The sequence below is a fragment of the Meleagris gallopavo genome, chromosome 9 (assembly GCF_905368555.1).
Source record: "Meleagris gallopavo chromosome 9, MGAL_WU_HG_1.1, whole genome shotgun sequence".
Taxonomy (NCBI): domain Eukaryota; kingdom Metazoa; phylum Chordata; class Aves; order Galliformes; family Phasianidae; genus Meleagris; species Meleagris gallopavo.
In genome coordinates this window covers 13,015,592-13,043,413 of record NC_139412.1, presented here as the reverse complement: position 1 = coordinate 13,043,413, position 27,822 = coordinate 13,015,592, and the positions used below count along the sequence as shown (strand labels likewise).

The 27,822-nt window shown below is 40.5% G+C and overlaps 1 protein-coding gene across 1 annotated transcript; it reads left to right on the top strand.

The window, feature by feature from the left end:
• Positions 1-29: 29 nt before the first annotated feature.
• LOC100551113 (UDP-N-acetylglucosamine transferase subunit ALG13) lies at positions 30-26,135 on the top strand. The gene is made up of 23 exons (XM_085230461.1): positions 30-1,220; positions 1,400-1,483; positions 2,524-2,574; positions 3,397-3,443; positions 4,394-4,466; positions 6,328-6,409; positions 6,782-6,962; positions 7,803-7,878; positions 8,660-8,768; positions 9,971-10,035; positions 10,923-11,023; positions 11,778-11,905; positions 12,618-12,855; positions 13,359-13,515; positions 15,319-15,454; positions 15,793-15,828; positions 15,957-16,012; positions 16,629-16,691; positions 17,053-17,221; positions 18,312-18,437; positions 22,942-22,982; positions 23,744-23,924; positions 24,187-26,135. The coding sequence occupies exons 1-23, from the start codon at positions 1,080-1,082 to the stop codon at positions 24,459-24,461; spliced, it is 2,616 nt and encodes an 871-aa protein (XP_085086587.1). The 5' UTR covers positions 30-1,079; the 3' UTR covers positions 24,462-26,135.
• Positions 26,136-27,822: the final 1,687 nt, after the last annotated feature.

Sequence of the window (27,822 nt, the reverse complement as noted above, 5' to 3'; positions counted from 1 at the left end):
AAATACAACTTATTCTCGATTTTATACATACGCTTTTGTGATATTTTGGTACTGAAAAATACAGCTTTTTTCTTTCTGTTCACTTCCTGAACAAAGATGAGGCAGGCAAACAGACTGAATAACTTGTCTAAGTCAGTCTTGTGTGCCAGTGTACGGGCTTGCTCAGTCAGGGGACCGGGTGTCTCCGTGGGCCAGCAGTTATGTGCGTCGCCAAAACCTCGGTAATGTCCTTACGGAGGACAAGGTAAATTGTTTCTTAACTGAGAGCGCCTGTACGTAGCGGTGTATCGGCTCTCATTGCCTAGTACTAATGGAAGTGCCCTCTTGGTGTCCCTGCTGGGTTCCGGGGAAGCCTTCAGCTCTTGTTTCACGTGGTTACACTGGGAGTGGAAGGAGAACTTAAGTGAAAGATGTAAGGGGAACGTGCTGAGCTGAGAGGCCTGGGCGTGGGTAATTAACTGCTCCTTTCTGAGTAAATCGTGGCGACGAGAGGAGGAGAATGGGGCAGAAAGGGCGCGTTATCGCATCGTTACCTGTTTGGCTGCGGTGAGGGAAACGCCTTGGTCTCTCGATGCTGACTGGAGCTCCCCATTTAAAGTAAGGAAATTCAACTGTTTTGCTGCCCTCGATGTATCTAGGTAAATACTTTTAAAAGCAAAGGGGGTATAAACTTCACAACGTCCGTGCGGGCTACTGGGTCTGCAGGACGAGAGAACTGCCCGTGTACGCGGTGCTGGTGGCCCGTCGGAGCAGTACCTTGTTTGGTGGTTTTCTTGCTTTGCTTAAGGCGGGCAAAACAAACTCCTGAACCGGCGCTTCTCGTGCCCGAGCGCAGCTTCTAGTCGTAATTACGAGCAGGTAGAGGCGTTTCCCTACCGAGGTCCGCCGCGCAATCCCAGCAGGGGGCGGGCGGCAGCAGCGGCCCCCGCACGGAGCCGGGCACGAGATCCCCGCGCTCGAGGCGGGCCCGACAGCGGGAGCGGCCGCACCTGGGCGCGCCGAGCGTCGACCCTCATTGGCGGCGGCCGCCGCCCCCAGTGCTATGCGAGGAGCCTCGGCCCCGCCGCCTTCCCGGCACGATGCAGAAGGGCTGGAAGAAGTACTTCGGGCAGAAGTCGCTCAGCGAGGTGACCATGGACGAGTACCTGGGCAGCCTTGGCCTGTACCGCAAGCTGACGGCCAAGGACGCCTCCTGCCTCTTCAGAGCCATCTCGGAGCAGGTGGGGCCCTCGGCGGGCCGGGGTCGGCGGGGGGGGGGATGCGCCCCGGGCGGGAGCGCGTGTGGAGCCGCCCGTCCGTAGGTGCAGCGCCTGGCGCTGCCGGCCTTGGGAGCGGCGAGACAGTGAGCTCCGCGGCTTTCTCCTTCGTTCTCACTTAACGTTCTCACGTTGTTTTTCAGCTGTTTTTGTGCCAAATTCATCACATGGAGGTGAGGAAAGCTTGCGTCTCGTTTATGAGGCAAAACCAGCGTAACTTTGAATCCGTAAGTACTGGTTGGTTGGTTTTTTTTGTGCGCTTCTGCGTACGTACATTGGAAATAGCGGGGCAGTTGGCCGAGAGCACCTCCGTGTACACGTGCTGCCTTCAGCCCGGTTCCGTGTCACCTCGTGGTGCTGGAGCTCCTGAAATCATAAAGCTGCTGATACCTGAACTACCCAGTAGGTGACCGGAGGGCACCAGTTACTCGTGTAGGACGTCGTCTGTGGCACAAGCAATGTAGAACTGATGATGTGAGAAACCCGTAGAGCTGTTACGATCCTAACAGCGTTGAGATGTTTCTGCTATTTGCTAGTCGCAGAGAGGAGTTACCTACAGTGGACCCACAGGTGTCAGCAGCAGATAGCTTGCAGTCCTGGTTGTGTTCTGGGCTGGTACAGGGTTCCAGGTTTCCCTTGGAAACACAAGCCATGGGCAACGTCCTCTGCAGAATAGCTTTGTTTTTATGATTCTTAGAATTTTTATATCAACTTGTCTAGCGTGCCAACTTCTGTAACGTTTTGTACCTTGCTTACTTGCAGCCACCCTTCTGCTAGGGAGGCACTTGCCTGCAGCTGAGGCTGAGACTTTTTAATTAATGATGCCACAATTCAGGTGCTGAGAAATGAAAACAGAACAGCTGAGATGTTTTCTCAGGTTGTGCAGTTGTAGGACTATGGGTTTTTTTTTCTTCCCTGCAGTCAGTTTAAGTGCTTAATCTAGGTGGGAAATGAATTGCTGAGTCTTTTTCAGACTCATGTTTTTAAGCTTCTGAGGACCTCTTGGTATCTCTACTCTGATACACCTGAATCGTCCCTGTGCCCTGAGACAGGGAACAGCTAAAGTAATTCCCCAGGCAGACCAGAGCCTGAAGTGATAGGACTTGAGAGGCCAGTGCTGTGTTTGCTGTGTGCATACCCCTGCTCTCTCAGCCAGCAGTGTTCAACACCCAGTGATGATGTTTCTTTGACACAATGTTTAGGTTTAAACGTTTTTGTTTGTTTAATTTGGCTAAATCCTTATTTTCTTCTTTATTTTTCTTGAAAGTATGTGGAGGGATCATTTGAGAAATACCTTGAACGACTGGGAGATCCAAAGGTAAGAACGATCTAGCTCTTGTGTAGATGTTAAGGTCTGAGGTGACCAGAACAGGGAAGTAGTTGGATGTCGTTTTCAATACTGCTTGTTTTTTGTTTTTCACTAGATACACCTCAGTCCTGGAGTTTCATTTCGATAGGGAATATTATGTTTTTGTAATGAGCATTTGTATACGTGTGTGTGTGTGTGTGTGTGTGTGTTTTAGTGGTGAATTTGGGTGCAAAGAAGCTATCTGTGCAGAGTGTAAAGTAAAGCTGAGGCATGTTTGTAGGCCTTATTTGTAGCTGCAATTTCCTTTTTAAAAAAAAAAGGAAAATATGGGCTGTATACGATATCATATGCGTTTATTGGACTCTGCAGCTCTTTTTTTCTTCCTTACCCTCATGCTTGAAATGTACAGTTCTAATTCTTGTTTCTTTATACTCTTAAACTAGAAACTATGGTAAATACTGCAGTCTCTGAAACAATGCTTATTTAAAAAAAAAGTTCAATTGAAAAAAAAAACTAAAAAAAAAACTATAAACCCACAATTCTTGAGTGATGCATTTAAGGGTGGCTACCAGAACTAGCACTATCTTTAGCCATCACGTTGGTAACCATGGCCATTTCACATTGGAGAAATATTTTTTTTCCCTGGATATCCTGATGTCTCAACTCTTAGTCCATTGTCCATTGTTTATTTGCTTTATCTAACTGAATTTATCTGAATAAACTTATCTAAACTAAATTTTATTGTTGTTTCAATACTATGGAGAGCTAGTATAGAGTTCCTAGTGTTGAAGATGGCTCTTCTACCTCTTGTAATCTCCTAATCCCACATAGGAAAGTGCTGGCCAGCTGGAAATAAGTGCTTTATCAGTGATCTACAAGTAAGTCTTTCTCTCTCTCTTTTTTTTTTTTTTAAAGTTTCATTTTGTTTTGGACTGTTGATTGTTTTGAGTTCAGGACTTTTTCCCCAGAACCTTTTGTTTGTTGCTGGTGCAGTCATTTGTGAAACATAGTAAGAATGCAACCCTAAAGAAGTTAATTGAATTAACTTGTAAATGAGTGCCATCACAGCTCCTCTTCTAATAGTGTGGATTAAGGGGCAGCTTAGTTTCCAGTAGTATTTGTTATTCTTTCACTAATCTTAAACTCAGTAAAGTGATGCCTTTCAGTGGCTGAAGAATGGAGAGCAGGTGAAAGAAGTAGGAGTTCTGTGCAGTGGAATGCTGTGGTAGTTACAAGCACGCTTAAAACTCAGTGTAGGTGTTCTTAAGAGCTCTAGTTGTGTGGAACGTCTGCTGCTTTCTTCAAGGGCAGCATAAGGCTGTACAGGTGCTGGTGGTCTTGTTAAAAATGAATGCTGCTGGCCCTGTACAAGCACAATGAATTTCCACTGATTAAAAGGAAGAACACTTTCTTTGCAGACTGGTTCTGTTTCCTTACTGAAGAGCAAATGGAACTTTTGCAAGACTTAACCAGTTTCCTGTATTGAAATTGTAATCCTTCTGAAGTGTGATGGAATCATCTGAATTTAAATGTTTTATTGGTTGGGCACTCTGCCATTGGGCATAAGTACTTGATTTAATACGATGGGTGTAATAATCTATGATTAGATGTAGCTGTCCTTTCCACATTCTTTTCCACAGGATGAGTATAATTTGCTCATCTAGCTATTGCTTTATGATAGCACTCATTTGTCAGGGAAAATGTTCTGCTTGAGTGTTTCTCTGTTAAAACAAACAGTGGAATATCTAGACTGCTCCTTTCAGCCTTCTTCATAATACACTTCTAAAACTGCGCCCTTTCAAGACTTGTTTTTCCTCTGCTTACCTAGTCGAGACTTTATTCTGTACCGGTACCCTGGAAGGCCACCCACTTATGCTACAGACAATGGCTTTGAAGACAAGGTGAGGAGAACTGAGGCAATTTCTTATCCCTACCCCTAACTCCTAGATACCTCCGGTCCCACTTAATTGTGAAAACTTCCCACTGGAGTTGTGCTCTAACTCAGTCTTCCCTTGTGCATTCAAGAACAAACTCCCAAAGCTGACTTCTGCTCACGACAGAAGCACGTTATTTGCACAAGAGTTAATCAGATTGTAGTAGCTTTGCTACTGAGGGTGGATTGTTGTGTGCTGTTCCCCTGTTGATCTTTTTATAACAACTGCTCATTGTTGGAAACAAGTCTAATTTTAATGGGAAGAGGTAACATAATTCCAGAATGCTATTTCATTTTTCTGAATTTTTGCTGAGTGAAAACACTTCCTAGTGGAAAGCAGGCTGAACTGACTAGATACAGTGAGATACCCAGGTTGAGTTTCTGAAGAGCAGAATGAGATATACACTAAGTATAGTATATACACTGAATAGAGTGTATGTGAGAAGGTATTCTCCCCAGTCCTGGTGCCTCTCATCTGAAAGTCAGTTGAGGTGGTGTGGAGGTTTTCTCCCTGAAGAGGGGATGTTGACAGAAATGGATTAATCTAACAAGTTGATTCATTTAGCTGACATACAGATCAAGTCCCACTAAAAAGGAGCTAATGAAACAGCTTTTTTTTTTTTTTTAAAAAAAAGAAGGAACTTATACAAGAAATGCTCTGTATTACATCCCATCTGACCCCTTTTGGTTTTTTTCTGGAATTATATTTGATATGCCCATGCAATTATGTGAATAGTTCAAGTGTGCTGCCAGTGAAGTTGCTGCAGTGTAGATTTCTGGATGGGCTATCACGTTTGCTCAAATGGTGAGCCTGTTCTGAAATCTGTGCAGCTTTAGCTCTTCTGTTCTTGGCTAATACTGCTATCTTTATATGGGCTTCACTTGCACCTAAATGCTTTCTTTCCTCTGCGTAGCTTAATCTAATTCCAAAATCCACAAACTTTAAAAATCAGGCAGCGTGGTCTAAATGAGTATTTTGTCCTCAAAGATTTTACCACCAGAGCTTTTGTTAAGAGTTGTCTGTTATTAGACTGCACTACAGTTCTTTCTGGTGTTGCATATTTCACCATGAGATGAGAGACACTTTTGCTAGAACAGAAGGCACATGGAATTAAGACCCCTGGCATCTTGACTCCTACTGGGTGGCTGGAGGCATCCTTGCTGGCACTGTGCTAACAACAGCTGCACAAGGGCTTTTTCCAGTTGCAGTTACCTATTCATGGTCTTGTACTGAGATGGAAATTGATAGCACGCATCTTCTTTGTGTATCAGTGTATGTGTTGCAGAAAGCATGCAACTTCTCAAAGTTTTGCAGTGTAAAGTTGATTAGTATGAGCAAAACTTACTAAAACGTACTGAGGGCTAGAGCAGCAGGTGCTCTTCTGGTCCATCTGATGGGGAAATGTGGAAGTGTGTCTTTGACACTTGCACAGTGTACTTCATAGATTCTCCATTTGATGGCTTGTGTTTTAATGGTAGTTTTAAATGGTAACTTAATTTATTATAATTATAAATGGTAATTTTACCTCTTGAGCAGCTGATGGTTTCAGATTGGACTGGAAACAAACGCTGTTTATTGTTTAATGCATTGTGATGTGTAAAAGAATGGTTTTTGTTTATGTAGTAGCTGTAAAGTTTGTAAATAAATTCATAAGATCCAGTTTTAAACTGGTTGTACAACTCTTTCATATTCATCTTTGGAAGATTTACTGTTTTCTTAAGTTCACATTGCCTATAGAGTGAAATAGAACATGAACTAGAATATCAAGTAAGAAGTGTTGGGTTTTATGTCACTCCATCCTTAAAGTTTTTCTTCTTTATTTTCCCAGATACTACTGTGCTGTTCTGGCAATGGCCATTATGACTCTGTGTATACAAAACAATTTCAAGCAAATGCTGCTATTTGCCAGGGTAAATTTGAAATTACTGTGTTGTTTTGTTTAATTATGAAAGAGAACTGTGTGTTTTTGTATGTTTATAGGCTGTGCTTATTCTGGTTTCCAGAGACAGGAAGAGTAAGAGATGGCAGCTCATTTTTTGTGTGTTAATGTACGTGTGCTCTCAGTATACTTATCTATTAAGTAGGGTAATGAACCAAATGCTCTCCATGTGTCTCTTTCCACCTGAATTATTTTATGATCCTCTCCTTAGTTGAATTTAATATATGTAGTGTCTTGTAACAGTAGATATTGCTAATATTGCTAAAGATATGCTTACCTTGAAAATTGGAGCTGTTGTACGTTTGATATTAACTTGTTTTGAGCTTTGTCTTGGTTTGTCCAGCTGTGTTATATGAAATCCTGTACAAAGATGTGTTCCTCATGGATGAGGAAGAATTGAGGTCTGCAGTTGAGATGTTTCGAAGTGGTTCCAAGAAGAACAGAAACAGTGGCTGTGTAGAAAGCGAGGATACAAACTTTGATTGTCTTCATGAAAAAGTACCCAGAAATCCATCAGGAAAGAGGTAGTATTTGATGGGGGAAGGGGGTGGGTATGGTAGCAGGAAAATGTTGAAATAAAGTTTAAGGGCAGTGGGTTAGTAGGCTGATTTCTCCAAGTTCCTTTGAATGTGCACATGGTACTAACTTAGTGTTTCATGCCACAGACTCAAAGCTGAAGTGTGGTGTAGAAGAGACAGTGCTACTGCTACTGGCTGTGTTATATTTGCCTGCAACTTTGTAAAATGAGTGTTTGTAAATAAAATGGTTCCCTTTGTCATCAGAGTTCTCTTGATGAGAGACTTACTAGCTGCCTCAGCCTCTTTAGCTTTGTACAGGCAGTAGTTTATTGAGAAAATTAACTCTTTGTATTTTTTCCTTAATTGAATTATACCCCGTATAGACAGTTAAGTGGGGGCATCGTTGAAGTCCGTTGGATCCCTTGGAGTGAGGGGAAGAAGCGAGCATACCTGCCAAAAACCTTGATGTTCTTTAATCGGTCACCACAAAGGCTTGAGGCATAGTGTGTCTGTTAGTAAAAGCTTTCAGGTGATGTTGGTTTTGTAGTGCCTGGAGCAGAGTGGTGTAATATTCAGCAGTGCGAGAGTTCAGATGTATTCAGTGGGGTCATCTTCATGCTTTCCAAATGCAAATAGTAGCTATTGGTAGGGGTAGGTTTGGGGGTGGTAAAGGTCATGCTAGGAAAAGACTTCTCCTGTGCTCCCTTACAGCCTTTGTTTCAGGCAAAATCTGCCACTTGATGGCACTATGGTGCTTTTTTTCAGGTTTTGTAAAAAGTTAGTTATTTTAACCCTTCTTAGAAATTATGCATTGCATCTTTTGTAATCTTATTTTAAATTGTTTAGAGGTGATGACTGGGAAGGCAATGATACTGACAATCCAGTGGAAGATAAGTTCAGACAAGGCACTGAAGAAGCAAAGGTTTGACAATTAGGGAAGAATTTCTTGTGTGTGGTTGGGTGTTTTGTGTTTTCTCCTCCTCTTGTTGCAGAATGTTACCCACGTTAGGGTAATGATTCTACTTCTTAAAAATAAGTTTTTGAACAGTTTGCTTTTTTTCCTTTTTTTCTTTCTGTCTGCCTGTTCTTTGATTTTTGCCAGTTTTTCTTGAATTGCATAAGCCTTACTCCTTTCTGAGATTCTCTTTTTCTTCTATAGCTGATGTTTGGCTTGTTGGTTGTTGTTGTTGTTGTTGTTGGTTTTTGTTGTTGTTGTTGTTTTTTGCTCCAGAAATTGAGCTCTGCAGACTCTTCCTGGTCTGCTGTTTACTTGTCTGAAAAGTGTTTAAATCAGCCCGCTTTCATTTTGAGCACGGTGTAAATATCCTTGGAACAGGTTTTAAAAAACTCTTTAGAGGCCTGTTTCCAGATGTAACAACTGGAATTCCCACCAATTTTGGAAGTCATGGCTTCATTGGTCTAACTAGTTTCTCTTCACTCAAAAAGAATTGAAGGAATGCTGAGTGTTACTCTTAAAACTGTTTTTGATCTTTCTGTAGTCTGTCAGCTTAGCTTCTGAGCTGAACAATCCTCAGTTCCTAAATTCATGTTCATATTCTTGGTCTTTATTCTATATAGTAGAAGTAAAGTTTGGGGAATTTGTGTGCATCTTAAAAGGGTCCATAGCTGTTGGTAGAATAGAGATTATGCTGAACATTTTAAATGTGCTTGTTAATGATAGTCCATTTCAACTCTATTTCTAGACTCCAGAAAATTCTTCAAAAATGCCTTTCCCCTACAAAGTGCTAAAGGCTTTGGACCCAGAGATTTATCGAAATGTGGAATTTGATGTTTGGCTGGACAGCAGAAAAGGTATCTAAATCAAAAAATCCTCAAATCCAAACCTTATTTCTGCAGTGAGCTCTGCATTAAGTGTATGGATCTGATGCTTTTGACACCTTCTTTCAGCACAGGTGTGAAGGATACTGTTAATCCACTTGATATTTGTAGGTAATACCAGAGCTATTTCTTGGTTTCATTTCAAAATACCAGGTCCTATTCTTGATGTTGTATAATGACTGTAAGGTTGCTAAAAATCTGATGCCTGGTGTTTAATGACTATAATGTAGGAAATACCAGGACTCTAAGCAGAGAATGGAGCAGAATTCTGTGTTATTATTCAGTTGTGTTGGGAGTCATCCAAATTTGAGCCTACAGTTACTTATTTTTAATGGTGTGCCTGAGGACTACTAAAGCAGTGTTTTAGATTGTGTTCCATCGTAATAAAGTCTCAACTTTAGCACTGAGATATGTCACGTGAAATGAGTTTTCTTTTGCTTCCCAGCTCTCCTGAGCTTGAGCATCCTAGAGAGATTTTGTGGTCTTTGTGGATTCAATAGTTGCTGTTTTATGGCAATACACTGTGGCTGGTGTGTGAGCAAGTTACCAAGGAAGATGAATTTTGAAGTTGTATCGTTGATATTTGACCTGGAGTGCTTTGCATGCTGAAAAACTCCAGCATCTTTATAGCTGCATAAGCAACAATGATTGTCATTAAATTCTTGGAACAGAGTATAGTAACTGTATATCAGTACTCAACACAGATAATTAGAGAACCTGGGCAGGGAACGGAGATTTAAAAAAAAAAAAAAAAAGATTGAATTCTGAAAACAAAGGAGAATACAGGAATATTGTTTTTTCCTGGGTAACATTTCCTTCTTGCCAAGTGTTAGCAGAACTCTGGCTAGACAAGTCCTTCATAGGTAAGATTGGTATTAAATGCTGAATTAACACAGTACCATCATAAAGGGCACAAGCATTGCAGTAAGCAGGTCTACTACTTCATCAGCTAGATACTGTTAATCTCCTATGACTTAGGTAGTTATGGTCTAAGAACAGCTAGAGTTACTTCATCATTACTGTGAGGAACGCTTATATATGCATAGGGAATGTTAACACAATTGGCCTTTAATTAGTAGCTGGATGCCATCATGAAGTATTTATAGGGTACTTGAAGAAAGAACAGTATTTTTTAGGCTTTTTTCCTTTTTATTTATTTATTCGTTTGTTTTTAGAGCTTCAAAAAACTGACTACATGGTGTTTGCGGGGAGACAGTACTATTTAGGAGACAAGTGTCAGGTTAGTACTCAAAAGAGATTCAGTTATGGTAAATTACTAAAACTACTTCAAATGGAGTATGGTAAACCATGAAATGACTTCATAGAATCTTCCAGGGCTTTTCTCTTTTTCTTCCTTGTAACTATTAATTTTATTTTAGTTTTTAATTACATTTCTTTCTAAAGATCTTTCTTTAAATATTGGGCATGAATGAAAAGCTACTTGGAAATTCATTGAGAACCAGTGATACAAATAATGTGAGTGCTGAGGTTCTGCACTGGGAGCTCAAAGTGCAAAGTATGTGCAAAACTGAGGTAGCTGTCTATTAGATTTTCACTGGAAGTCACCAGCAAGTCTGTCCAGTCTTCTGCTTCTCAATGGTAATGTAGCAGGTTTCTTTTAGGTAACTGAGAGGGAAGAGAGGGTGAAGAGTGGCTGGGAAATGCTGAAATCAAAGTCAACTTCCCTTTTGTTCTCATGTTGTATGTAGTGAAGGTGTACTTCTTAAAATCACTTTGAGGTGGTGCTGATAACTCATTTAGTGACTCTTCTAGCTCACTAGAGCTTTCTTGCTTTATTTTTTTGTTCTGCTCGAGTTCTTACATAGTGGTTCTCTTTGCTACTTACCTGTTTGCCAGTGTATGAAAGTAAGTTAGAAGGCAGGAGTCCATCTTCTTAAGCCTGTTTTACAGGAATTTGCACATTGCTTGCAAGACTGTTTCTTTTCCTTCCTTTCTTAAAGCAGTACCATGCTATCTATCTTGCCTGGTCTGTTAGTATTTGATATTGCTGGGCCCAGTTCATAACATAAAATCAGCTAGGAGCTAGGAACTTTGCTGGTTTGTAGACAGTATTTGGTCCCCTGATACTGTTTAGTTTTTTCAGGGCTTCCCTTGTTCTCTCTCCAGGTGCGTCTGGATCCTGGAGGTAAGTATTACAATGCTCATATCCAGGAAGTTGGGCAGGATGGCAACACGGTGACTGTTTTCATTGAGGAGCTGGCAGAAAAGTAAGCAATCTGGTGACAGTTTCACGTCTGAACTTTTTACAGTGGAGTCTGTGCAGTCACAGATGGTTAAGATAGGGTTGTTAAGATACTTTAAGAAGAAAAGGGAAATGAGACTTTGAAGTAAAGTGTGGCTGCTACAGGGAGATTTGCTTCCTTGTTGGTTATCACTCTTCAACTAAGATGTTACAGGAAAAATTCACTTGCTTATAATAACAAAAATCCTTATGATGCTTTATGTGAAGTCTAATTCTTCTCGAGAATCTTTGCAGTTTAGGCATAACTCCTGGATAGCAAATTATTCTCAGCTACCAGTTTCTCTGAAGCTTTTATGTTGTAATCCCAGAAAATAATGGATGTTTTTGACGAGTCTCATCACATTCACCACCTTGCTGTTCAAAGCATTTGCCCTTCTCCAAATCTGCAATTAGGCTTATCTACATTTTGCAGAAATTCTGTCTCTTTAATTGCTTCCAGATAGACTTATGAAGGCATACCAATGTAGGGAAAAAGGGCTTGACCTGTGAAGTCAGTAGCATTGGGACTGAATCCTACCTTACCTGTTCTAATGTACAAAATATACAAGTAACGGTGCTTCAGAGAACAAGAGCTTTTTTTATTCCCCCAAAGCTCCCTATAGTCAATGAGTTTGCCTTTTCCCTATTTTCTTTTTGTAGTGTTGCTTCAGCATATGTTGCTGTGTTCCTGCACATAGTGTATTCTTGCAGTGCTACTAACATGAATGTTTTTCATGTAGGCATACCGTTCCTTTGGCAAACCTAAAGCCAGTGACACAAGTGGCACCCGTCCTTGCTTGGAATGTGGTTCCCAGCCGAAAAGGAGGAAGCTATCAGAAAGTAGCAGGTGGATACTTCTCAGGAATAGGTTTGTACAAGTTTTCCAGAGGTGTTCCTTCCCTTTAGGGAGAGGTAGGATAGGGAAAGATGAATTTTAGCAATACCAGTCTCTGGATGTTGAAAGTAACTTAACTTGGCCTGTGGTATAAAATCTAGTTGTGACAAGGACTTCATGTAAAGTGATGCTTCAGACAGAAGGTTGAGTTTCCATATGTAAAATAGCAAATCCCTTGAAAATACATAGTAAGGTTCATGTTGCTCAGAATCTTAAAAAGAATTTTGACATTTGAGAACTATTTATGAAGATTCGATCTGTGAACCAAAAAGTATATCAGATTTGGCCTTAGAAGAGATGTATGGAAGGACTAGAGTTTTGCTATTGAAATAAACAGGAATTGTATTTGTTTTGTTTAGAGAATGGTTTTCTGATTGAATAAATACAGCTTTTACGAAGGTGTTTTAATACTGCAAATACTGGTTTGATCAGTTGAAGTTGGGAATGTGCTCATGTGAATGAGATACTTGTATTCTGCTTGCAGTTCAGAATGCATGTTAGGCTCTTCAAAATGAGGATATGAACTTTGTGTGTTCTGGATACTTCTTCCCTGCTATGCAGTAGGCTGATTCTCTTTGATATATCCAAATAATAACTCTTCTCAAATGATAGAAAGAAAATATAGCTCTAGAGTAACCTACTTAAAATATAAACCTCTGTTTTCTGTCCTTAACTGAAACTGCAGAAATGGATGTGAAAACACGGAAGAGATTGCTTAAGAAAGTTCGTGGAAAGGAAGTCTTTATGACAATGGCTTATAGTAGGGGTCAGCCAGTTCTCCCACCCCGGCTACAGCATGGTGTTCCCTCAGGGCGCTCTCCTCCAGTTCAGTGCTCACAGGGTGGTGGAAACATGGCACCTTATGGACCCTATCATCCTCAGAATCCTCCCCAGAGGCATAACCGTGGATTTGGAATGCCAAGGTATGAAGCCTTGAAAACCTATCTGAGGTTACTGCTTTTTCTCTGTTCTTGCTGTGGATTAGTTAGGAGAGAGCTTGTGCTATTTAATAGATAACTCTATAGAAGAGTTCCATCTGAGAGGCACTTCCTGGTAATTGCACCTTTTACCCTTTAAACTTAGGGGATCTGCCCGATTTATAAACAGGCACAACATGGTTGGCCCTCAAATAGCATTCTACCCCAGTCCAGGAAAGAGATGCTATCAGAGCTATGACAGTTTCTCCTGCAGGTCACGGTAAGTGCATACAAACCTCTCTACAGAATGTTGTACTAAAAGAGGTGGGGAGGATGGTGGGAGAGGGATGTAGAGGGATGAGTTAACTGTTAATGGCACAATATTCAACACTGGGATTATTGTGCCTTTCCAAAGAAAAGAGAGTTAAAATTGAGCAACGAAACTAAGGTGAAAATCCAGATAGCAGTGATTCTTAACCTTTCTCTTTTTTTTTTTTTTTTTTTTAAAGTTCATACAGCCGTAGCCGCCGTCAGATGCAGTGTGTGAATAAGGAATGTCAGTATGGGTTTGTACCGGAGAATGGAGAAGAGCCTCAAGGGTCAGAAGAAACAATAACTTTCTATGAAATTGAAGAAGGAGATGAAACTTCTTTTCCTGCCTTAGCAGTAAGTTATGAATGATGAGTATGTTGAAGCTTCGCAAAGCTTTTTAAAAAATTATGCCTTATAATAAATTAAATATTATTTTTTCTTGAAATGAGCTTTAGCAGTAGGGGAAAGGAAGGCTGAAATTGGAGGAGATCCTTAAAGCTCTGCGTAAAGCATCTATTTTTCTAAGCTTTCCCTTTCTTGTCCCTCTTTCTGTCCAGCAGCATTTGTTTTATTTTTTCTTTAGCATGTTTTAATAAAATTAGAGCCATATTTTTTACTTCCTATGGCAATTTGAAAATGAGATTTGGGGGAGAAAAAATTCTTTCCTACTATCAGTGTCTGTTTGATTTTAAGTATTGTGGGAGTTAGTACTTCAGTTGTTTTGCTGTACTCTTAATTTGTGGTTTGAATAACTAGTTTCAGAAGCTGTACAGTGATAGCCTAGATTACTCCTAGGAATTCACAGTTGAGATGTTTTGGGCTAACATTCCTGAAATTTTTTCTGCTACAGAAATGGGAGAAGAATCCAAATCTAGCTTCTAAAACTTCATAGCGTGCTACTTTCATCTTCAATCTAATACATTTTTAAACAGTGAAATCAATCTTCTTTCAATTTTTATCTAAGCTTAATAGAAGTTACACTTGCATTTAAATAAATGAGAGGATAAACCTGCTCAGTGTTCTTTCAGCAGCCTTTGTTTATTCATCTGCCTGTATTAAATGTTGATCTTTGCTCTTATTTCTTCCAATGATGTCAAGAAGTAGGGGCGTTATCTTGTAATACTCCTTTTTCTTCCCCATTCCCCCTTCCATTAAATCAGGATAGGTTTCTAGCTTGTTTTTTTTTTTTTTTCCTTCCCATTGCTAAGCTGTACACCTTTGGCATCCAATAAGTAGTTTTTCATGTTCATTGAGCCACTTTGTTAGTGTCAACGCCGAAGTCTCTTCCCTGCATCTTCTCCGTCTCCTTCGCTGAAGGAATTTAACATGCCCTGGAGATAAATGTTTGTTGCAGAAAAATCTGCCATCCTGCTAGAGGCCTGGTGGGAGAACCTTCTGACTCAATACCTGTACTTCACCCTTGGAGATCTTACAAGCCTCTTTTTCAATCTCATAGCTGTCCTATCTTCTGAGAGAATTGAATGTTGTAGTCATTACAAAAGAGTGAATCAGTTTCTTTTACTTATGTTTCTCATTTATGTTCCTCCTTTAGAAAACTCTAGATTGTAATTGTCCAGCTAAGGGCTGGCTTTGTACAAAGACAAACTATGTACAAGGCTTTACAACAGTCATGGGAAGTGTGATGACTGCTGGTCTCTGAATATGTCGAGCGTATCTATGTGGATCCAGCTAGTGCAGGCAGCGGGAGCTATGGCAGCTGCCAGCCATGTGATATTTCTGGATGAACTCACTGGTTGTTGGTGTGGTTGGAGTTCCTCAAGTGGAGGAATGCAGGAGTGTATGCTGGAGGTAGAGAGTCCTGGTGGGGATCTGCTCCCTCTTTTTCAGCTTTGGTTGAACCTAGGTCAGAGCTGGCTAAATTCTAATTGAGAACATCTTGACCCTGTCATATAGGACAACTGTAAGTCTTCAAAAATAAATTTTGCAAAAGATGCTAGGTGGAATGAAAGGCAAAAGAGAAATATGTCCGACTGTTCTACTGCATGCGGGGTGCAAAGTGATGGATGGAGGGACTGAATTCTAGTAAGCTTTGGTTACAGCAAGCTTGGTTTTCCAGTCTGTTTCTATTTGGCTGTGTCTTAGACATGGGAAGTCTTATACTATTTATAAATGCACACTTCTTATTTTGCTTTTTAGGGCCAGGGTAGCCCTACTGCAATTGTCCACAGTCCAGCAGGTTTTTGGGTAGCTAGAAGAGGCCCCAACTCAGTTCCAGCCAACAAGCAGCCCCTGAATTCCTCAGAGGAGGATGTAGAAGAAACAGGTCAAAATGGTGAGTTCTTAAAGAGTTAGTTATCTTTGTCTGATTTAAAAAAAAAAAAAAAAAAAGTCACTATTCCATTAAAGCTTGCTAGAACATCACTATTTTGATAACATGGGTTTGTAGCAAGGCAAGCTGCTGTGTGGTGTAGATCTGGCAATAGCAATCTTGATATTGCTAGAATAGCAAAATGGGGAAGAGGAAGATCTTGAATCCTGCTATTTTTCTGTACAAAACAAGATGATATTGAAAGCAGTTCAGTTAATTAATGCAGTGAAATTCAATTTTAGTAACTTTGGCTCTAACTTCCATTTTTCTGGAATTAAAGCTTTCTGTTCTCTCCCTTCTAGGGAAATTTCATGAAGAATATCTGTATGCACCTCCAGGTAAATAAAATGTTAGTCTTTACTGATGCTACATTTGGTGAATGTGCTCATTACAACTTTTTTAAAAGTTTCTGAACAATTAGATATAATGCTGTATTTTTTTAATTAACTTTGCCTATGTCTTTCAGATCCAGACTGTGAAACGGCAACAGTATTTAGTTCAGCAGAACCTACAGCAAACTTGGTAAGTGTTTGTCCCTGCCTGTTAAGATTCCTAATCCTTCAGGTATGTGTAACATTCTTCATGGAACCTGTCTTTGGAACCAGGCTTAACATAGTAGGTCAGAAACTGGTTTTGTCACAAAGGATTGATAGTTTTACTTCTGTATTTCTCCCCCCCCATCTCCTTTTCTTTTTAAATGGTGAGGGTTTTTGTTGGAGTCTATAAGTACATCTAAACTGTACTTTCTATCTTTCCCCTCTGCAAACCGTCTGAGCATTGTTTACTTTTCTTCCTTTTCTGTTCCAGACAGCACTTACTTTTGCCATGCCACTCGTCAAGTCATAGACTAGTTAGTCTTATTCCACCAATGTGTGATGGAAAATATCTCACCTTTGATGGAACTGGCATTGAATTTTTTTATCTGAAACTAGTCAGTGGTTACCTTTCAAGTTCTCCATTCACCTGCTGACTACAGTGTAAAAGCCAGTCCTGTGCACATTGGGATGAAACTGATCTTTCATGAGTTATGAAAGGAGCTTAGTGTAGTTCATAATTGGAAGATTCTTAGAAATCTAGTGTTTGCGGTTTTGTTACTTCTCTGCTTCTAAAATGGAACATTACTTTGGAATCCCTTCAGGAAGAAGGGCCAGTATCTGTGTCACCTCAAGATGGAGTGGCTTCCTACAGCTATCCCCAGAAGGTAATGTGTAATATGTTATTGTGGTAGCTCTTTGGAGAGATGACTGCTGTGTTTGGTCTCTTTGGGATTTTATTCTCTCTTTCTTACATGTTTTTGTTACAAATAATATAATCCTCTATAAATAAAGCATAATGGAATGGTGAAAAGATGCATTTGCAGGTTCCTGCAACTTACTGTTATTTTTAGGTTGGTATTTTTCAAGCCAATTTTTAGACAACTTGGATAACTAGCTGTCTTTACAGCTAGAGCTTTCAAAGTGCATTTTTGTGAAGTGCAAATCTCTTATATCTGTGATGTTTCCATAGCTCTTGTCAAAGTGAGTCGTAGAGGTAGTGTACTGAATACTCTGACTCTTTTGCAGGTGATGGTGAACTCTGCAGTAATTGCTACCTCCACAGGTGTTAATGCTGCTCCACCTACAGTCTTCTCCTCAAATTCTGCCTCCACACAAGCCAGTGTCACAACAGCTGTTCCCCCACAAACAGCAATTCAACCTGTTCTAATATCTCCCACTTCTGTAGGGAGGCCAGGTAGAGTGTGTGTGCTAAGGCTTTGGTCTTGGATGGTCTAGGCTTTCAGCTGCCTTCTTCACTCCCACTTTCTTTCCACATATCCAAAACAAATGTGGAAAATTACATTCAATAAGGTTACACAGCTATTGATGACTTCCATGTTTCTATGCTTTGAAGGGCATGCTTGCCTCTGTTCTTGCATGGGAATTGGAAGTCTCTACTCTGCGGTTGTTTCCCTCACCCCATCTGTCTTTATCCTTCAATGCCAGGTGTTCCACTAGCAGGTTCCTTTTTAAAGACAAGTTCATGGTTGCTTCTCCCTGTTTTGTATGGTTAATTTCCAGTATGTTGGGCTACTGGTGCAAACCTCAAGGTTTTTTTATACCTTCCAGAAGAGTCACGAGCTCAAGCACTGAATCCAGTTCATTTTTGTGAATTGTTTGTCTTAAGAAAAAGGCTTCCCTTTCTACAAAGAGGATTTTTCTTGGTTTCTGTAACTCTTTGTTTAGCATGAGGGGAAAAAAGAAACCCTCCTTCCACATTTCTATTTGTTTGATTGCTTTTTTTCCCGCTTGAAAGTTCAGTCAGTGCAGTTCTCTGTAAGCTGTCTACTTGATGACAGCTTCATGAGGAACCTGCTAGTGTTCTAGAAGTATGGGCCACCTAATAAATATCCAACAGAAATTTGTCTACAAACTTCTGCCTGATACTTGAACATTGCCTTATTTTTGTGGATTTATTGTGATGCTTTTGATGGCTTAGAGTATTCTGTTCCCTGTTCTAGGACAGATAATTATGTAAGAAAAGCCTGACCTACTTCTAGTATGAAGAACTGATTGAAAAAGAGATGTTTGTTCTTAACTGAATTACGAAGCTTGAGAACAGACAAACAGCTAAGGCATCTGAAATTGGAACCTTCCTGTCTGGTTTTAAAATTTCTTCTGGGCTTCTTTTAAAGTGGGAGGGAAGCAATTATTAAAGAGAATCGAAGTTAAAGTCACTGAGCTGAAAGGAAGGAAGTCCAGGCCTGACTGTGTAACTTATCATTTTCCTTGCTCAAATAAGAAGCCATTGTAAACTTGACTTGACTTCTGTTTCCTTCTAATAGTACCAGTTTCTTCACTGCCATTCCCAATTTATTCAGCTCCTCTTCCTCCAACTAATGAGATGGGAGAAGCTAGTGCCATTCCTCCACCTTACTCTTACGATCCCAGTGGCAGTGATCTGCCAAGAGGTAATGAAGATGTTTTGTTCTTCTTTCTATTATTACTGTGCTTCAGCATGCTTCTGGCTTGTGTTCTTTATGAAACTGAACAGAATACCTGTAGTGACAAGAAATGGCTCCCTGCAACTCAGAGGCAGATAAAAATATTTTGGATGCTTATGGTAAAAATTCCTAGTTCTGAATACTAAGTTCATATCAGGCTCAAGCATGATTTACTGCAACTTTAGACCACGTCCTAAAGATTCAGGTATCAGTGGAGAGAAGAGTGCACGTTCTGTATCTTATCAGCACTGCATGGAATAATTTTTTCTGATAACTTGATTTTTTTAAATGCATTCAAAGTTCTGGTATTGCACAGTTCAGTGGATATTGTGTGTTGTCCTATATACTATATAGAACATATGTACTATATATAAAGTGTAACTCTTAGATGCCATTCTGTATTGTCATAAATATGAGTGCAAGGGTTTCTGTTCTGTGAATGCACAGCCTTTCTGTAAACTGTCATTGGTTATAACAGCATTTTTTAAAGTGGATTTTTGCTCCCGAGCAACAAGCATGGAAGAACCAATGCAGTAGCCATAGCACTCAAAATTGGCTTTCAACTTTGTCAGCTTGAATTGAGTTTTGTTTCTGAAGTGGTGGTCTTTAATCAGCTGGCACTTCCTGCTTAATACCTGCATGCTGTGCGAAGCTGCATCAGGCAGCATAGCTTGGTAAACAGTGCAGCAGCAGTGCTTGAGAGTTTATTAATATAGCTCCTTGTTCTGTCATTGTGGCTTTCAGGACACAAATTGGGCCTGGAGTTTGCAGAATTCTTTTTAATAACCTAAAGATCAAGCCATCTGCTGTCCTTGACTGTGAGTTAAGTGCCTCAGCTATAAGAATGACAGTGCTGCTTATTATTATGCTATATATCTTGCTTTGCTCTTGGTAGGAATGCTTTGAGGCCCAAGTGTGCCACTATCACATCACTGCACACATCTCAAAAGGCAGATAAAACTATTATGATGCACTGTCTCAGCTGATAAAGAATTTCATGGCTATGTGTAGTTTTGGGCAGCTGTAGAAAATCCTTTCTTTCCTGCACATGTCCCCATGCTCAGCCTTCTGATGGTGCTCTGGCTCAAACTGCCCTAAGGATTAAAATTTAGAAGAATTGTAAAAACAGATTTGGTTACTCAGCCTGCTTGTTGGATAGAAAGGTTCATTTGGTCATAATGTCATCCTCAGGGTGGAGCACAGATGCTCTGGATAAGTGCTGGTGTTCAGTTATGGCTTACCTGTGTTGCAGCTGCAGCGAGTACAGCAGCTTCAGCTGTCGCTGCCTCCTCTGACAGGTAGCACACAGGCTGTTTTTGGCAGTACTGAGGCCAACCTAAAGATGAGCTATAGCCTGTACTTGAGAGCAGCAGTGCAAAACTGTCAGCTTGTGTTTGTTGTTCTTGCACTGGGTCTATCTCTGTGCGTTGGCCAAAGTACATGTTTTTTATGTATTCCTCCCATAGACTGGATTTGAATGTGTGTGTTTCTGTAGCCATCTAGAGAGACAGAGAGGCTGCTGTGACTTTTATCAAAGGCTTACCTTTAACTGAAATACCTGAATCTCCCACTTTCTCTTCTGCTAATATGGAGAAGTAGCCTTTGATTCAGGGTCGAACAAGGAAAAGAACTGTCTGCATAACTGTAGGGTCTGTAAAATCCAAGCATTTCTTTTTCCACCATTTTGAACGCTACAGTTTCAGTCTAGCTATCTGACTCGATTTCTTCACCACCATCACCCTGGAAAAACAAAACAAAAACAGCATGCTCTTGGAACTGGCTGTATTTCAGATGTATGGCAGTTCTGAGTTTTGCTGCTTCAGAATAGAAAGCTTCTGACTTTTATTCTGAAATCTATTTGAAGGTGGAGTAATGCAAATTGTTCTCATGCTTGATTCAGCATACTGCCATTTGAAGTAGTTTCATTGTCCCTGTATGGAAGTCGCATGAAAGTAGTAATCCTAGAGGGCCAATTTTAGATAATATAAAGAGCTACTGTTGATATCTACAGTTCAGGTAGCTGCATCTGGTGGATTGTAAAGCAGCTTTGGGCCAGAATGTTAAGGGGTCTTTCAGTTGCATTTACCATGTAACATGTTTATTTTGCCAGCAGTTGATCTGGAAGTAAGCAGAATGCAAAAACTTCTTGGCATGACTGCTCAAGGTCTTCTCTTAGAAGCATTGCTAATGTGTTTTGCAATAACTCCTTTGCTGGTATTCTCAATTGCTGTTTTTTAATCTTGAGTATTTGACTTACTACTTCCCTACTGCAGTAGTACCACTGGAGATTATTTTATATACACATCAGAGTTGTCTTCCGCTTCAGTTAAATGCCCTTTACTGAGGTTTTCAGCACTTGGAGAATTGGGTGTTAAGTGTGCTGACAGGAATCTGGAGTGGATATGGATTAATAACCTCTTCAGACCCTTGCCTGCAGCTCTTCAGCTTGCTCATCATAATACTGGCCATGTCCTTCTGGAGATAGGCTCCGATTTTCTTTTTTTTTTTTTTCCCCCCCCAGGATTTTATGGTTAGTAGCTAATAGGAAATTGCACGTAGCATTTTTCCTTTTCTACAAGGAGACGCTGAGTGTCACTGCAGTGTCACTGCATAATCTTTAGGTTGAGAAATCCAGTAGTTTTGGAGTAGGGCATGTTAAAGTATTTACATATACTTGACTTAGAGAGTTCTGTGTAGTTTGCTTTAAAAAAAAAAAACAAAACTGCTTGACTGGTATTTGGCATGGCATGGTGGCACGGCTTGAAATCTGACTTTAACAGACTGAAGTCATACTGATGAGGAAGACAGTGCCCTAATATTCATTGATACATCTGTATTCCAATTCTCAGAGTTGCTGGAATATTTTTAATGACATTTAGGGCTTGTGAAGTGGCTTCTATTAACACAGCGACCTTAGGTATCTTACTCTCGTCTGCTTCCTTGTGTTTGAAGCAGCTGTGTAGGCTGCTTGCTGTTATTACAGTGTTCTGGAGACTGCTCCTTTCCTGTGGCAGCATTTGGGATTGATCTGAGCTACTCAACTGAAAAACAAACTTTGTCCTCATGGACCGTAAGATTAAATTTTATCAGTAGTTGATGTGATCTTCATATTTTCATGCCACAGTGGTTAACTTCTTCTGGCTTAGCTGTTATTTCACACGGTAATTTTGTTATACTGAAGACTGACTTGACTTCTAGACATCTGAAAGAAGAATACAGATAAAAAACTGGTCCCCTACTGTACTGGCTTCTGTTCCAGAACTCTCCAGACGTCAGTATTTCCTGTATCAGTTTGTCACTTCAGTCTCCCAGCTCCTCCTTTGTACTGTTATCTCTGCTATGAAGCAGCTGTTTCATTCAGTTCTTAGGTTTGTTTTGCATATATTTGCATAATCAATTGAAAAACAAAATCAAATTAAAAAAATCTTTCCAAGGTAGATGCAGTTTCAGCTAGATACTAAGAAGCTGACGTTTATGTGAGCCTTCCAGTTATTTTTAATATTTAACTGGTTAATGTCAGAGCCAAATCACCAGCACTTTTGAGCGTAAGCTGTTAGCTGTTTTTGGAAAATGCACGCAGATCCTTCCTTGCATTTAAGTAGATTGTGCCCTGATGTGTCCAATATGCTGAACAGTAAAAGAGTTGAGAATTGGCAAAAGAGGAACCAGTCCTCATTCATTTCAAAATAGGGATTTGCATTTTCCATTCTATTCCTGTTTGCAGCAGACAACAATACTCAGTACTAGAGAAGAGCAGGGCTATGAAAGCATGCGTGTGCAGTAGCTGAATAGCAAGCAGGAAACCCATGTGGAGGCTCTAGTCGAGGGAAGAACAGAGGTGGTAAGAAATCAGCAACACTCCAGAGTTTCCATATAACCCAAAGTTGAAATCCTTACCAGCTTGCTTATCTCAAGTCATTTCCCTGCTTTGCTGCTTTGATTTATTCAGATCCTTTCAGTACTAAATGAGACCTAACCTATTGCTGTTGAATAGGTGACTGTCCTTCCTGAGCCTTTAAAAAAAGTCTTTATTTAAGACTGAGAAATGCGTTTCTTGTGCACATTTCTGGAACTGCATCATGGGTTTAAAACATGCTTGCTTCTCCTTTGCTTTCACTGGCAAACCTGGAAGGTTTTAAACAGCTTCACTTCTTCTGGGACTGTTAAGACTTTGAAAACCATGTTATGCTTGGCAACTCTTTTTAAAGTTCCTCTAAGCTGCTGGGATTGCTGGGAGCAAGTTATCCAATATATTACACAAACATCTAACTGGATTAGCTTTAAAGATGCAGTATTTATAGCAACCATTTAAACTCAAGATATACTTTTTACCCTCAAAACACTGAAGAAAAAATAATGCTAGAATAGTTACTTCTTGAAGTGACTTAAAGTGTTCTCAATGTACGTAGAATTCTTTATGCTCATCAGTTTATGCTCATCTGCTCTTTAATGCTATATCCTTTAATTTCAGATACAAAGGTCTTGCAGTATTATTTTAATCTGGGATTGCAAGTAAGTGCCTTTAAAGTGAGTACAGCAAATTGCCTGTAAAAACTGCTACTTTTCTTGACAGATGTACTGATGTATTTAAGACTTCCAAGTGTGTGCTAAATGTGCATACTGTGTAGCTGACTATCATTATAAATAAGCTTGGTTGGAGGTATTCTAACTCAAATTGTAAAGCACATTAGTATGTCTGGTAGTTTACCCTGATTTTTGTGGAGGATGATGAATAAATATTCTCTCAGTGAAGGTAAAGGGGAAACGTGATCTACTAGGAAAACTTGTCGTCTTAGGTGAGATACCAAAGGCTGGTTAGAGATGAATGGTTTGAGTCCTCTGGGATGTGCATGGCTCAGACCAGTTAGCACCATTTCTCTGTCCTGGGAACCACTGCTCTGCTAAAGAGCACTGTCTGCAACAGTTGTCTGTGCACCAGCAGTCCTGGGTAACTCTGGAATCTGAGAAGTAAAAGCAGTATGCCAGATTCTTCAACTAAAGGAATGGAAAAATCTTGAATACAACAAAGTTGATTACAGAGAATCAGAACTCCCTCTTAAGAAATAAAACAGGATAGAACTGAGTTGGTAGTTGCAGCTATTACAGCAAATTTTCTTACAGTCTTTATTCTTTTTCTCCTTCGTATATAATGTTATCCTACAGTAGCGGAAGGGAAAAATGCACATATTACTACTCTTTGATATGAAACTAGTTGTGATTTGAAGGAAGAATGGAGACTGCCTGACCTTGTTTTCTTATTTTTCTTCTCAAAGTACTATCACCAGAGTTACTGGCATTCCATGGTCTATGTACAGCCAGTGCCACCAGCATCATCTGTGGAGGCTTATCCAGCATATGCTGAGCCAGCTCATGTCCTGGATCAGTCAGTACCTCAGCTCTATGATGCTGGGCGAGCTGAGGTCCATCAGATTCCCCTCGATGTGCCTACAAATGGTTAGTATTTGACTACAGGACCACATACAGAAACTATGAATAGTGAGGTAATGGCTTTCAGAGTCTGGCTGCTCCACAGGAGTTGCTTTCTTGTATCTTTATAGTATAGGAAGCATGGAAGGACATAGTGCAGACATTGTAATGAGTTATCGTAAGTTCCTTTTTACTTTTGGACACCAAATAATGTTGCATTCATGCTGATGAAAGTAATAAATAAGAGTGGAAGATGGTAGTAAGTATGTGTATTCTTTTCTTTTTTAAGGTAACTTCCAAAACGCAGAGCCTCCAGCCCTGTCCCATGGCACGGTGTATTACCCAGTGGTGTCAGACCCATACAACCAGCCATCTGCTCCAGGGTTTGACTCTTGCATCTCTCTAGTACCTGCCTATCACTGTATTGGCTCGTGGCATTCATTAAATCCACCATATGGAAATTCTCCACGAGTTCCTAATGCTGTAAGTTCCGGACAGCTGCACCAAGTCAGCTATGTTGCCTCACCTAACCCTGCAACACATTATGTGCATCAAGGAATGTAAGTCCGGGAGGGTGTAAGCTCATTTCTTGCACTTAGTTTTTCTCATGTCTTTTTTCATCAACTTACATTGTTTTGTAAGTCTTTGTCTCAGTGGGCTGGGGTGACGGATTAAATTGTGTTCGATTCCATGTTTCTTTCCAGGTTTATGCTAATGATAATCAGCTTGACTGGATGAAGTTTTGGTAGTTCATTTAAGGCAGCATAGGAAAGGCGTATATGTAAACTAGCTCAGGGGAACACAATGTGTGTATTAGACTACATAAAAAAATGTGTAAAAACATACTGTCACTAAGGGAAAATTGCATTACGTACCTGTGTGAGTGGGTACACTACAACACTTAAACACATGGTTCTTGTACAGCACAGCTGCCGTTACAACCACAGCAAAAAATTGGGTGCAGAGTTTGTTAGAGGACAGAATAGCTTGAAATAAGTTGGTGTTCTCAGATTTCACAAAACAAAACTTTTTTTGCCGTTGGTAATCACATATTTGTAATATGTGATTTTGTTCTGTGTTGGCTTCGTGTCTCCTAAAAGTGTAAGATACTGCTTCAACCTGTTCTACTGCATATCGGTGTGTATTTGTAAGATATGTTTTGTGAAAGCTGTTGCACGAGTGGTGGTAGTTCTGGTGTCTAATTTGCACTGATAGCACAAAATAAAAGCATCTAACCCATGGAAATGCGTGGTTGTTCATTACCAGCACTTCACGTTCATGACAGTAATTTACCCAGCGGACAGCACTGAAGAAATACTGTCTTGTTTAGGGTAAGGCCGCTCCTGCCTCCAGTGGGAAAGCATGGGCTTTTTCAGCATGAGACTGCAGCTGCAAACTCTAGCTGTTTCTGTATCCATAGAACCTTGCACTGCATGTGCAGAATTATCATGTGGTGGCTGCCAGCTGGAGCCTGCTCACAGCCACGGACAGGGTGGTGGCATAGCCCTGTTCTAGGAGTAATGAGCAGGGGCACAAGTGCAGGTTAGGAGAGCTTGATACCAGGGTCCCAGAAAAAGAGCAAAGTAATCTGTTTTCCAAGGCTTGGTTTTTCACATGAATTCAGCATTTGGGTCTTGGAGCTGCCTTCCGAAACTCATGGCTGCCAGATTTTGTAGGGAACTTGAGTTGTCATAATTGAAACACAGCCTGCGTGGGGGACATATGGTACAGATAAGGAGGTGCTGTCAGTTGCTTCAGAAAGTGGCACAGTTGTTATTTGATAAAGTTGAAAGTAATTATGTGTGCCCCTGCTACTGTTCTGTGAATTTATACAGCTGAGTAGGGATGAAAAGAGGAGTGACTGTGCTAAACAGGGAGGGAGTATGTTTCCATCAGTATACCTGTTAAGTAAACACGGGATGAAAGTCACTCCTTACTGTTTTATTCTAGCCTATAAAGACTCAAAGTTGTGTTATGTTTTTTTTTTTTTCTTTTTTTGCCCCTCTGTTAATAAAAGTGGTTATTTACTACTTTTGGCTAGGAGGTTGTATGCTTCTTGGCTTCTAGTTTATTTCTTCAGATCTCCAATTACTGCTGTACATTTAACTTAGGGATTTAATGTAACTCTTTTGAGTTGGAGGGACCAGAGGGAAAATCAAGGTGTGATGGAAATGATCCCTGATTAGCTGATATTATTTTGACCTGCTGTACTGTTTGAAAAGATTCCACAAAGGAGCTGGAGACCATTAGGACTTCAGCCTCAGCGCTTCTGCCTTTTTGAAAGAGTGCTCTTAACTTACACAGGCCTCTATGAGAACAGGGAGCAATGCCACAAGTTTTCTTATACTTCCTCCAAAAAATAATTCACCAGGTAACCTCTAAAGGGAATCTGCAAACCACGTGACTAACTTTATGCACCTGAAGATATTTCAGAAGTGCAGTCTCCATCATGGAGTCATCAAATGTTTCCACTTCAGTCTAGAGTGCCATCATCTGTCATATCAAAGTTGCTGTTAGCACTGGAGTGAATCTCTCCACTTCAGCTGTGAATAATGCCTCTTTCCTTACACTGTCAGTGAGACAGCCTTGCTTTTTTTCAGTGCAAACGGTTATCATAGCTGGAAGTTATGTTTTATCTTTCAGTATTTATTTGTCTCCAGGAGTCGACTTCTTTTTTTCCTCTTAGAAATAAAGACCAATGATTGTGATAGGGAGTCAAGTTTTTCTCTCTTCTCACCCTTCTAGTAGCTGGGTTTTTGTTAGCTGTGGCATTGGTAACCCTGTTAATCACCTCAATTGATGTATATTTAAAAAGAAATACCACTGCAATTTTCATACTTGTAATCTGGATCTGGTGAACTTGCTCATGGATCTGATACACACACAGGCACCTCAGCTGTGATGTTTTTATCAGGGCTGTTGAGGCTCAGAAGCAATTCTTTAAACTAGCACGCAGGGGCTGTGGAGCAGTTAGTGTGCTGGAGCAGGTTCATCCCCGTCCTCTGTACGGTAGAAAATGGTGCTTCTGTATTACAGCATAAAGCTGTAATGTTAAAAGTACACTGAAATAATGGGGAAGGAGGGTCTAAGAGTTGCTGCTGTTGGAGTAGTGGTGTTGAGGACCTTGGCTTCACTGGGAGTATGTGAAGGTGTGAATAGCAAGATAGGGGCTCAGAGTATTTTTTTTTTTTTTTTTTTTTTTCTGTGAGGAGCCCAGTGTTGGATGATGGTCCAAACTCCTCATCTTTGGTTCAGTTACATCAGAACCAGACCAACACTGTTTCGTGCCTGGCTGTATTTGGGCACGAGCAGGGAAGTATGGTTTGCAGCCACATGCATATTTTAGCATTTATTTCAGTGGAGGTACAAAATCTGAGTATTGATTTCTGATTGGAACAATAATTTCCTTCAGATTTTTTTTTTCCCTCTTTTGGTTTCTTGTTGTATGTTGCATAATAATGAATTCTTTAAGTAGATTTAATCCTGAAATGTGTTGGTGTTGTGTATTTTTATTTTTTGGTGGCTGGATTTTCTGCTTTCCAAAGAGAAAAGGCTTGTGCTGCCAAGCCTGTGCCAGTCATGCTTACTGCCTCCTTTTCCACACATTTCTCTGCATGAAAGGCAGCAGCTCAGAGTGGATTATCACCTGAAGGCTGTGGGAAGGAGCCCTGAGCTGGCTCCTGGCACAGAGCACTCTTGGCAGTGCAGGATGAAGTAGGCAGTGATGTGCTGTAGTTTTCAGTGGACTTTGTGTTTTCAAGTATCCCACCCTCTTGTAACCTGCTACAAACCTTTCTGCCCTTAGAGCAGGCTCTTATTCAGCTGTTTGCCTGCAGATCCTCCAGTGCCAGAGCACACAGTTCTGTCCGTTCCTGAGCACCATGCAGTGGTGGCATGCTGCAGCCTGTGCTGGCTGAGGGGTGCT

Bases quoted from the DNA above. Each gene is read 5' to 3' on its own strand.
- LOC100551113 (XM_085230461.1), top strand. From the start codon at position 1,080: ATGCAGAAGGGCTGGAAGAAGTACTTCGGGCAGAAGTCGCTCAGCGAG. The intron at 6,410-6,781 runs GTAAATTTGAAA...TGGTTTGTCCAG, and splicing joins AAATGCTGCTATTTGCCAGG to CTGTGTTATATGAAATCCTG. The intron at 16,692-17,052 runs GTAATGTGTAAT...ACTCTTTTGCAG, and splicing joins CCTACAGCTATCCCCAGAAG to GTGATGGTGAACTCTGCAGT.